Genomic DNA, 11,585 nt, shown 5'->3' on the forward strand with positions numbered 1-11,585 from the left:
TGGTACATTGTGAAGGTGGACCACAAGATCAGAAACCACAGATAAGAGATTTATTTTCCTTGTTCTCATAAAATAAGTCACTTTTTCTGATCTGATGTGTAAGCATTCATATGGAATGCTTACACATCATGTTTTATGTGCATAAAAATGAAAATAACATGGATGTCATTGTGAATCTTGGAATCTAGTTGTGAAACTCCTGATACAGTAAGAATGACTTTCATTGTTATGGTATCCTAGGTCGCTAAAAGAAAAATAAAGGAAAAGAAAAACGTTTTTGGGATTGAAATTGAACAATACCTTCAAATTAATTCCCGAGTCTTTAAAATTCTAAAACAAGCCGTTATCTGTCATGACGTAAGTGTCTAAAAAAATGTCAATGGAATCTTATTGAATGACTGAGTAGATTCTGTGTGGGTGTTGTCTTCTATAAATGCAATATAGGTCACTATTGTCACTGAAGAGCAACACCTTGAGTTAATGAAGTCACTTGCTACCATCATTATGGGCTCTAAGTTCAATGGATGTCTCATGCACTATGGTAAGTACTTTTAACTATAACTAAAAAATTGTTTTCAGAGTATCTAATATTTTCTTTTTAGTAAGTATACTTTAATAGATTAGCTTTTGTGGCTTTTCCTTTGGTTTTGTGCTTTTGCAACTTTTTGTAGTTGTTGGTATCTTCTCATTAATGTCTCCGTTTGATAATTGAGCATGACTTTTGTTGTTACTTACTGGAAGAGCAGTTAGATTAAAAGTTCAGGAGTTTTATGATACATAAAACCACTGAAATGTAAATCTTGGTTCTGTTTACAGACTTTTCTATGCCACTTTTAGTGTAAACATTTTCATTTTAAGATGCCAAGAAGATCTACAATACTAAGATTTATACATGCACTTTACAGAAGAAAATACATAGTTTTCTGCTCAATGTCTGACATTAAAGTAGCTAAACGTTCATTGTTTTTAACCAGTTACACTTACACAAATATTGTTGTTTTCTAAAAGCTAGAATAATAGGATTAATGTGTTTTTCATTACGTTTTTATTAGTATCATTCAAAAATCGACATCTATTTTCTTTGTAGAATTTCATTATAAATTATATTATTTGGGTCAAACCTTGAGGGTGTTTATCCAAAAGCTGTGAACAGGTAGATTTGTTTTTTTTGTTTTAGAGTAGTGGTACTGGTCATTGTATCTGTACCAGGTCATTGTCTATAGCTGAATCCCATCTGCAGTCCCATTGCAGGCCAAGATAGGAAAAAGCCTAAAAAACAATTAAATACTGAGACATAAATTACATAAAATAATCCAGCAACATTATTTCATGAGTATGTATTATCTTACACAACTCTGAATCCCACACCACCAAAAAATATTTTTAAAAGATCCTAATCATTGAATGTAAATGTTTGGTTCCACCTGAATGTACATAATATATATATATTTTTTTTTTCTGTTTAGTGCTGGTCTTGGTGCTTCTGGGGTATCACTGGAGTCTTGTACTTGCAGCACCAACTGAACACAAGTGTTTGTTCGAAAAAACGGTGGATCTTATGAATTTACTGGTACATGAGACAAATGAGACACTGCAACAATATGTAAGTACCAGTGTAAGTGATTTTATAATTTGCTGTACCAAAGCATAATTCTGTTGCTAAATAAGTCCAAACACTGGCAACAATTTTTATCCTCACCAACAAATTATTTGAATTTGAATCAATTCTTTGTAAATTGTTGAATTTAACAAAAAAAAAAAACACAACTAAATACCAAAGCCCAACCCAGAAGTACTTTCAATGGGAAAAATAAAAAGAAAGAAGTTAATGGGTGCTATAGCTCCTTTCAGAAAGAGCAATTAATCTAGTATTGTGGAACTACTATAAGTACCCAATATACTAGCATATACGCTATTCTTTTAGACGTAACAGTAAAACAAAATTAACCTTTGACATAGCTCTTAAGATGACTGATTGGCTGCTTTCTGAACTTCCCAATTATCTGTGGCTCATGCTTTTTGCTCTTCAAATCCTTCAGATTTCCAGACAGAATGTTTTGTGACTGGCTCTAGTCTAAAACTAAAATGTGTATTTTAAAATGACTTTTTTAACCCACAATTTTTCACATTTGCTTTTCTTCTATCACAGAAGAAGAACAATTCCTGTAATCCTCACATTCCAGATGAGGTTCCTAGCGCCACGGTAGCTGGTTTCAACATGATTGAGAAGCTGCAAGACATCTATTCCAGGAATGAGCTTTTTTCTTTGCATCTCTCCCAAGTAGAAAGATATCAGAAGAGCCTTTTCAAAACAGATTCTGTCCTGGAATCTGTTTTGAACTCCTTGTCAATGCTAAAGAAGAGACTCAACCATCTTTTAAAAACAGTAGAACGCCATATCAAAACCATGGACTCATCGACATCTTTGCCTGCATCACCTGCTGCACTGAACCTGACCCATCAATATTTCTATGAAAAGAAAGTCTATGGATGTGGTGTTATAGTCAGGCTGAGGGACTGGGGACAGAATGTACAGGAGGTACTGGAATCCATGTGTAGCAGCAATATAATATAATATACAGTACAGACCAAAAGTTTGGACATGACTGTGTGTCCAAACTTTTGGTCTGTATTCAGTACAGACCAAATGTTTGGACACACTTTCTCATTGAATTCAATGAGAAGGTGTGTCCAAACTTTTGGTCTGTACTGTATATATATACTGCTCAAAAAAATAAAGGGAACACTTTAAGTGTTAAACACCTGTTTAAGTGTTCCCTTTATTTTTTTGAGCAGTGTATATTATATATAGCTTTAAGAAGCTAAATACAGGAAAGGGGACATTTCTTAATGATGAGGAGTTAAAAAAAATAATTTGTGTTTTTCTAATGCTATTTATCATGGTCAAGATTTTTTATTTAAATATTTATACTGATGTTGGAGTGAGATAGCATAACTTTATTCCTTTTATAATATTGTTGCTAAAGGTTTTCTTCTGACTAAATGTTGTGTGCTCAGCTTTGACTCGTGTATCTACTACAGTGATGATGATGAAATGATGGCCAACCTTTGCAGAGTTCACAGATTTTCAGAATTTGATGCCATTTTTAGTTTTGTTAAGACTGTAGTTAAATGCACTGGAATTGTTTGCACTATAATGTAGTTGAGACCTGAATTATTTAGATATTTATAAAATATGTATTTATTTTACAATAAGAACACCTGTCATTTTTATAACTGTATTTAAACTATTTATAAAATTAATTTATTTGACTGGATAACGTGGTGTAATGGTGAACTTTGGAACATTAGAAGTGAAAAAAGTGGTGGCATTCTCTAAAAACTCAAGAGTTTTGAAGAATGAAATTATATTTTTTGGGGTGGAAATTGGCTGCTCAACTATATATACAACTGGGTGCAAAATGATAGCCACACATCACTGATCATAGAAATACATTTCTGTGATAGAGTAATCAACAAATAATGATAATATATATATACAGCGCTTCTTGTGTGTTCTATCACTTACATTGCCTGTATCTGAGTTAATGTTGGATTAATATTGAACTTAATAGCTAACATTACCAAACATTACCAAGTATTTCTGTTTTACTTCTGCTCATTTTAGTCATGCTTCTCTGACTCTGGTGTAAATCATCTGCTCAATCAAGAGATGAGTGAAAACAGGTTTGCATCATTTGGGTCCATTACAGTGAAGAGGTAGCTACTGTCAAAATGTGAGAGGGTATGTTTTAGACTTTCTAACAATAAACTCTTTTCTGATTAAATTATCACACTCTTGGAAATCTGTATTCAACGAGGCTTTCAAAAATGTTGGTGTCAGTGACTTGGAATATTTTTTTTGTAAATGACCATTTTGTATTATTTTAGGGCTGTTTATATGTGTTTGGCCTACCCACTTACTCAGAAGGTGGTATGTTCCAGTTACTAGGTGAGGCTCCTAAAACAGATTTTTGCACTCTCATTGAAGCAGCAAGTGTTTCTGTTTGTTTTTACTCCTATTTGTCTTTACTTTGGATTTATTGCTTTAAATTATGAATGCCCAACATTGTGGCATTAATATTTTGCATTTCTATAAATTATATTTTCCAATTAATTTTTGAGGTGTGTGTTTTTCTGTTTAGGAAAATGGACAAGAACAGTCTCAGGCTTTGTAAAGGCATTAGATTTTAGATGAATGTATTCAAGTTTATTATCCTGTGTCAGCCTGGTCTTCCTTTCATTAGCTATTTTATTAAAGTAAGTCAGTCTGAAAAAGAACAAGATTCACTGAAATACTTCTAGTTAACTTGTGGTAAGTTGCAAAGATGCACAGGAAGCAGAGGCCTGTCAGAAAGGTAATGAATCAATCATAGCGAAAATGTGTCGTCATAAAAGTACCTAGAAATCAGCTGACGTTAAAGAGGCTTGACACAAATTTTGGATTTCTGGTTTGCAGTAAAAAACAACTACAAATGTTAGTAATGTGAAAGTTACAGCACTGTTCAGCTCGAGACAGTTTTGTGAAGTTCATAGTGTTTTTGTGTCATTTGCAGTATTTCCTTCAGTGGAAGCGACAAAAATCATGGTAAGATGCTGACTTAATGAATGAACCCTGCGCTGATAGGCGTATCACTTTTGTGTTTTCAAAAAAGGACATGACTGGAAATAGGGGAAGTTTATCTCCAGTAGATCTACACGCCTCTTAGCCAGGTCATAAATATACATATGTGCTGTTTGACTGAGATGACATTTCTTTATTGATCTGTCATTTAAACTCTGTGCCCAACAAAAATGAAAGCCAGAGCAGGTACTGTATACCGTAAACTTTTTTAATTTTTATTTACACTGATAAATTTGCATCGACAGTATAATGTAACATATTTCCTTGCAGATAGTAATTGTTCTAAAATGTTGAAATTATGCACTGACATTTGCAGGTCTGCTTGGGGTGGCATGTGCCTGCATGGTGCTGCTGGTGGAGGGCTTGGTGGCAAGAAATGCTACAACAAAATGTAGTGCTGGAGGAAGTTGCAAACTCAAAGACATGGTAAATCTCACAAGACGACAGATGAGAGACAGCTTGTCAGACTTTGTAAGTATGCACTAGTGCTTGTATGTGCAGAATGGTTTACTTTGCTTTTAGCTTGTTGCCATTTTAATGCACTTTGAAGCTAAAAGGATAAAACAAAATTAAAGATATTTTAATCGGTTGCATTTTAAAGCTGTTACTGTGCATTCTTTGCTTAAACAAATACACTCGTAGTTTTAAAGAAGAAAACAATAAAAATGTATTTTAATATGCATATATCACTGTCTAAATGCAACATCTACAGGAAGAAAAATAAGAATTATGTGACAAAACCTTCCTTAAAATATCAGAATACTTTAAATTAGTGTTGGAAATATTCTGCTCAGTACATGACAGCAGATTGTATATTTTTTTGTTCCCATGCCACCAGCATGGTATTTACAAAGGTAAACTACTGTATATATAACTGGATACTTTCAAAGTATTTATCAGCACTAATCTTAACTGACTCAAGTCTTGAATGGTATGTAGGTAAATGAGTAGACGAAAGGTGCATTTTGATGTAAGAAATACTTCCTGATTTAGTAACTGAGTCATCACATCCAAAGATTGTGCTAAATAACTTTAAGATCATGTTGAAATAAAATTTAAGACATTAGCAAAGTATCCATAAGCCTCGGTATGTAATGAACAACATTATTAACGTATGTAATGGACCTTTCTTTCAGGACAAAGTCAATGGGGAACACCTTGGTACTTGGTCCCCTGGCTTCCCTGAGCTGGAGGTTCACCTAAACTCTACTCTAGACGCATCAAAAGTCCTGTGTAGCCTCACCTACATGGCTGAAGGTCTGGAGAAAATCTTGGAGGATCAGAATGATCTGAATCCCACAAATATCTTACTTCACAATATGCTTAGAGAAACAATTACATGGGTCAAGATGCTTAAAGATTGCATGAAGCATTCTTTCACGGCCAAATGCCCAAAGAAAATATTGCCACCCAAGATGCCTGAGTATACTTTTGAGAGGAAACAGTGGAGTCACACTCTGTTGATGTCAGCCGAGAAATATCTAGGTTGGCTGCAGCATAAAATTACAGCTAGAAAGGCCAGACAGATGAGCAAAAAGACCCTTCATACTAGTAGCACTGATTCTAGATACCTAAAAGGCAGTGTACATCATTTGTGATTGTATCGGAAAATAGTTCGTTTCAAATGCTGATCTGATTACAATTAGTGCCTTTAACTTCACCATTAGTGACTTTCATTCATGCAGCAATTATTTCTTTTTACTTTTGCAAGACTATAATAATTAAAAGTAGGTTATATAATTAAAAAAGTAATAATTTTAAAATAAACTGACAACTCTAATGGTACAATTTACATAAACTCTTAGCCTTGTGTTTATCAAACAGCCAATATGACTCACATATTTATCTTTTAAGTGCACAGTTCAGAACTAGTTGGTCTAATTTAGACAATAAATAGCTGCCATTTAGCATAGCAATACGGAAAAAAATACTAAGGATACATTTCCAAACCAAGACTTAAAATTATAATAAAAGTGGCAAACGTCAAAATAAAATGGAAGTGATTACTTGCTAAAAGGAATATTCTCGTACTTCTAAGCATTACTGTTATGCTAACATTAAACTAGCTATACTTCCTGGGCATCATTTCATCTACATGGACCAGTTCACTAAAATTAAGACATTGCTACATACAAGCTATATCAGAAATGGCTTTGTTTTATTAAATTTGATAACCCCCAGGAATTGACACATCTCTTTGTGACTGTAATTAATCAACTTGATGAGAAGGGGTTCTAATGCACTTCCTAATTACAGGAAGGGTGTTTTCTTAGGCTTCACAGTGATTAATTGTTTTGCTCTGGTCACCCATCCCTTTGAGAAGGCCAAACTGCCTGAGGGGAAAAGTTAATCTGGAAGAATCACTTTCTGAGGGTTGTTGGTTTAGCCTTTAATCAACAAACTGAGCAGGAAAATTTGCAGCCAGGTGGGTATCTGGGCTTGCATCAAAGAAATAAGAAAACAATACTGGAAAACACAAGATGATTCATTCTGGTCTCATCCTCATCACATCAGGTGATGAATTCATTCTTTGCTAGTTATTCTTTTGCATGACAGTTGCATTAGTGTTCAAAATGTGTAACACTTCTCCAGACTTAAATTTATTTTATCAATGTGCTGATCCATAATCATGAATGGTATATATATGTTTTGCTGCAATAAAATTGTCATTTCAAGATTTTTTGACTTGCATGATTCTTTTATAGTACTTTAAACTTAGCATTGAGCAACACCATTTACTCTGTCAGCAGTCACCACAAAGGAAACTGCAAATGTTTCTGTTTCACAGTCACTTTTTATTAAATATCCATTTTATATGCATGCAATACACACAAAAGCACCGACACATTACTAGCCATTTCAGTTTTGTCCACAAAGCAAACAAACAAAAGAAAACAGCTATGTTAAGATTAAACCAGTTTCTTAATACGAAGGTGTATGAAACAAAACCTGATGAGGAAGCTGTCTGTGCAGGAGACCTGATGATCATCATGGATGAATGTATGAAGCATTCTATGCACTTATGAAGTGTAAATAATACAATTTAACATTTGTCCTTCTTTCTGAGGTTGGAGGTTTTGAATGTCTTCATTTGCAAAGATAATGCCAAACTGTGCCAAACAGCATTTATTTTATTAAGTCTCTTCTTCATAGTACTTTTTTTTTAATGATCCATGGTTCCACTTGTTCTTCTTAAACCAACTAGGTAGTTCCAGTTCACACAGGCAGAAGCTCTGGAGGACTCTCACCATAGCAATATTTTGCTTGGGGGTTTCGATAGGTGTTCTCATGCTGAACACTCTGTGCAAAAGGAGAGAGAATTGTGGATAAAGTTAGCCTTTTTTTTTTTTTTTTTTATCAAAATCTCATATAAGCTTAAATTTCTCACTTAAGAGGCCCATAATGTTGCAAGCATTCACAGAGAATGATAAAGTCAATATATAATGAATATGGAAATATATTTAAATATAATTTTTGACACAGGAAATGAATGAGACAACTGTAAGAAATTACTGATAAAAAGCCACTAGTCCACGGTTTTCAATCTGGATTATATAGATGCTAATACAAGCAAAAATTTTGGCTACTGTTGGTAGTACGTGTCATTAGGTATCTGTGGGGAAAAAAACACAAATTTTATCATGGATATAAAAAGTCTACACAATGGAGTACGTGATTATTATGGTGCAAAACATGACATCAAGATAAATCATTTATACTCTTTTTCTAACTTAAATGTGTCATTTATGTGTATAATTTCCTGTTTGGTTCAAAAACAACATTGCACATCACCAAAAGAACACAATGCACACAGTGAAGGATGGTGGTGGCAGCATTATGCTTTGGGAAGGAACCTCAGTTCCAAATACTAATAAACGTTGGCACAACGCCTTTAAGATTCTGCTAGAAATATGCACAATAGCCCAAAGTATAAATTCAAATCAAAATAGGGAATTCCTTCCATAACTGGGTATTACATTTTAGAAAGGCCTCTGTCACATTAATAGGAAAAAAAGTTGCATTGTAGCTTAGCTTGGTCTCATTTCCCACCTTTCTTTTTACAAAGGTGCAGAGACTTTTTATATCCACTGCATATTTCTTATGCTTTGTCTATGTAAGCGAGGCTACAATACGAAATGCTAAAGTTTTATAACAGTACTCTTTACTGGGATCATTACGTACTTGTGAAGAAGTCCTACATTTGGCGAGGCACAACTCAAAATGATCCTCCACGGCTGTAAAAAGATTCTGGAAACCTTTAGCTGCACGATTCAGGAAGCGCTCTAGAAGAAGTTGCTGGGTAAAAATACATAGATAGGAAATGGGTCAAATGCAAAACACAAGATGAGCAGATAAACTATTGAGGTTTTTTGTCTTGCACAATCCAGTAGATAATGCAAAATCATATTCAACTTTGATAAAAGTAGAAACAGAATCCTTGCATTTTATGATCATTTCTTAAAGTTTATGTTGAAAAAAGGTGCAAAGAGCTTCACATTGCAGTTATTAACCAAGTTTCTCATTGTGGTTATTAACCCTGATCTTGTAGAGCCCAGATGTGACAGATTACCTTATCAGGCTGGAGGCAACAAGACACGCAATACTCATAGATGCTGCAGCAGCCGTTGGCCAGGCAACTTTTACAAATATACTGTCTGGTGCTGGGAGCATTGACGTTACAGCAGCCATTAACCAGCAAGTCTTTTCTCTCACAGACATAACCTGTCAAACACAGGAAAGCATAAACATTGATTATAAATAAAAGGCGATGTTATCACTGTGATGATAGTGAGTAATGGTCACATTACATACCAAGTTCATCTGTGAGTAATATCTTGCCCTGAATGGAGTTTCGACACTGAGTAATCTGACGGCTGCTGTTACCCAGGTTGAAACGCACTTTCCAGGGGATGCGATGGTCTGAATCTTTAACTTCTAGCAATGTGCGGTCCCGAATGGACCTCTCCTCCTGCAAAATCAAAGCAAGGAGATGTCAAAAAAATGCATCCAAGAAAAAAAAAATGCATAAAAAAAAGCTGGACAGAAGCATGTCTTTTCGCATTGGTATGTCAAATCCATCTGGATAGTTTTTTATTGTTTCAACCTATCAAATTGTGCAAAGTCTAACTCACAATAAAATTGACATTTTTATAGACTTGTTTTTTTCCCCCACATATTCAGTTTTGATTTTCACAATTTTCTAAATTTCAATAGGAAACCTGTAATCTAGAATCCAGAAAACAAAAATAAAGACACAAGAGCAGACTGTGTCTTGACTCAGATATGTTTCTGTGAACAACGTGGCATTATATTCAACACATCTAACCAAAAAAAAAAAATATTATAAAATCTGCTTAGTTTAATAGCAGTGCAACCAAAATCTAGGTAAAATATACTGCTTATCCATCAAAGTAACAAGGGAGAGTTGTTTTTAGCTCTGCTATTAAAAATACAAGAGGCCTAGTACAAGAACTCATTTAAACGACAGTACAAAATTTCACAACAAAGTCTAACTCAGAAGTGAAGTGAAGTGCAACAAAAGAAACAAACAAAAACAGACATATTAAAAATATATAATCAAATGATTGCTTTTGTTAAGTGGGCAACAAACAATCATCAATCTATCTTTCTTTTTGGTTCTATTTCAGAACATCCTTCCTTTGGCTTCTCCCACTTGTCCTAACAAGTTCACTGATAGACTATCTCCAGAGACAGTTGGCTGGACAATTGAACCTAATTGTTTATAAAAGTGGGAGGAACCTCCAGTACCCTGAATAAAACTCTAAACTATGTGCAGAAAGGCCACAAGCTGTGGCTCAAATGCAGAACCTTCCTGCTGCCAACTGTGCAACCATGCAGCAGGCTTTTTTAATATTGCACAAGAAAACATAAATAGATATAAGATATAAATATATTTCTACTATCTTACTGACAACATACATTATAAGAATAAATTAAGTAATTTTATTTAGAGTTCCTAGCTTCATGTGGCCTGCAGACAAAAAAGGACACCCCTGTTTTAATTGTGCCAATAGTAACCTATAGAAAAGACTATTTGATAACATGGAAATTTTTTGTCAGCAATTAATAGATTTAATCAAACTATACTATATAATCTATACATCCTACTGCAATAAAAGACGAATTTTAAAGCTTTTTGTACATCTTTACCTGGATTGTCACCAATAAATGTGGCCAGGATTGTACATCCCTGCCGAAACGCCCCCTCACCTCAGCAGAAGGTAAACCCATTTTGCTCAGGTGTAGTGTGTGTACCTGTTTCAGTGTGCTGGTGAGGAAGTAGATAAGGGACAATCCGAAGACGACCCCCAACACCCAGCGCTTCCTCAGTAACCTCCGTAGCATCAACATCATAGCATGACTTTTTTTTAGGAAAGTGCAGGTGCCAGTCCAGACCACCAATCCTCCTCCTCAGGTATAAATCTCCGGACTGCCTTCAGCTTCGAGAAATTAAAAGCGATGTGACAAAAGGTGCAAAACGTGTTGAATCAAACCAGAGCTGCCTGCTGACTTAATGTCAACCTGATCTGTCATTGGATTCCATGCATAGTTTAGCTAACCCATGTTGCGCTTTTAACCTTTTCCCATTTACTTTAGACTGACGAATCTTCCCGAGGAGCTGGTAATTAAAAACATGCAGTGACTAAACAAAAGTAAACGGTAGAAAGGTAAGCTAACCGTGCTTCATCATAAAAGCTCGCTTTGTTAGCTTGCAAACTAGCTAGCTGTTGTTAGCATTGCATTAGCGTTTGGTGAGCAGTGCCAATGAGACAATGCTAACGTTGCCTAATAGTGATGTTTTGATCTGCACCGACGACGCTGTCTCGGAAATTTCCAGCGTTAAAAGCAGCAACAGTTATGTTTTTCTGCGAAATCTGACGTCCAGCTGTCAACAACATCAACACGTATCTCAAACACGGATGTGCTCTGATGTCATACA

The 11,585-nt window shown here is 34.9% G+C and overlaps 2 protein-coding genes across 2 annotated transcripts; one reads left to right on the plus strand and one right to left on the minus strand.

Annotated features, from left to right (window-relative positions):
• Positions 1 to 4,662: 4,662 nt before the first annotated feature.
• On the plus strand, positions 4,663 to 7,279 carry LOC111610283. Its single transcript, XM_023343338.1, has 3 exons — positions 4,663 to 4,810; positions 4,941 to 5,095; positions 5,761 to 7,279. The coding sequence occupies exons 1-3, from the start codon at positions 4,795 to 4,797 to the stop codon at positions 6,220 to 6,222; spliced, it is 633 nt and encodes a 210-aa protein (XP_023199106.1). The 5' UTR covers positions 4,663 to 4,794; the 3' UTR covers positions 6,223 to 7,279.
• Positions 7,280 to 7,398: 119 nt separating this feature from the next.
• Positions 7,399 to 11,566, minus strand: c12h12orf49 (chromosome 12 C12orf49 homolog). Its single transcript, XM_005803831.2, has 5 exons — positions 10,901 to 11,566; positions 9,437 to 9,593; positions 9,195 to 9,346; positions 8,807 to 8,920; positions 7,399 to 7,924 (listed from the first exon to the last, which is right to left on the minus strand). Exons 1-5 carry the CDS (start codon positions 10,997 to 10,999, stop codon positions 7,841 to 7,843), a joined length of 606 nt encoding a protein of 201 aa, XP_005803888.1. The 5' UTR covers positions 11,000 to 11,566; the 3' UTR covers positions 7,399 to 7,840.
• Positions 11,567 to 11,585: the final 19 nt, after the last annotated feature.

Source organism: Xiphophorus maculatus, chromosome 12 (assembly GCF_002775205.1).
Source record: "Xiphophorus maculatus strain JP 163 A chromosome 12, X_maculatus-5.0-male, whole genome shotgun sequence".
Lineage (NCBI taxonomy): Eukaryota > Metazoa > Chordata > Actinopteri > Cyprinodontiformes > Poeciliidae > Xiphophorus > Xiphophorus maculatus.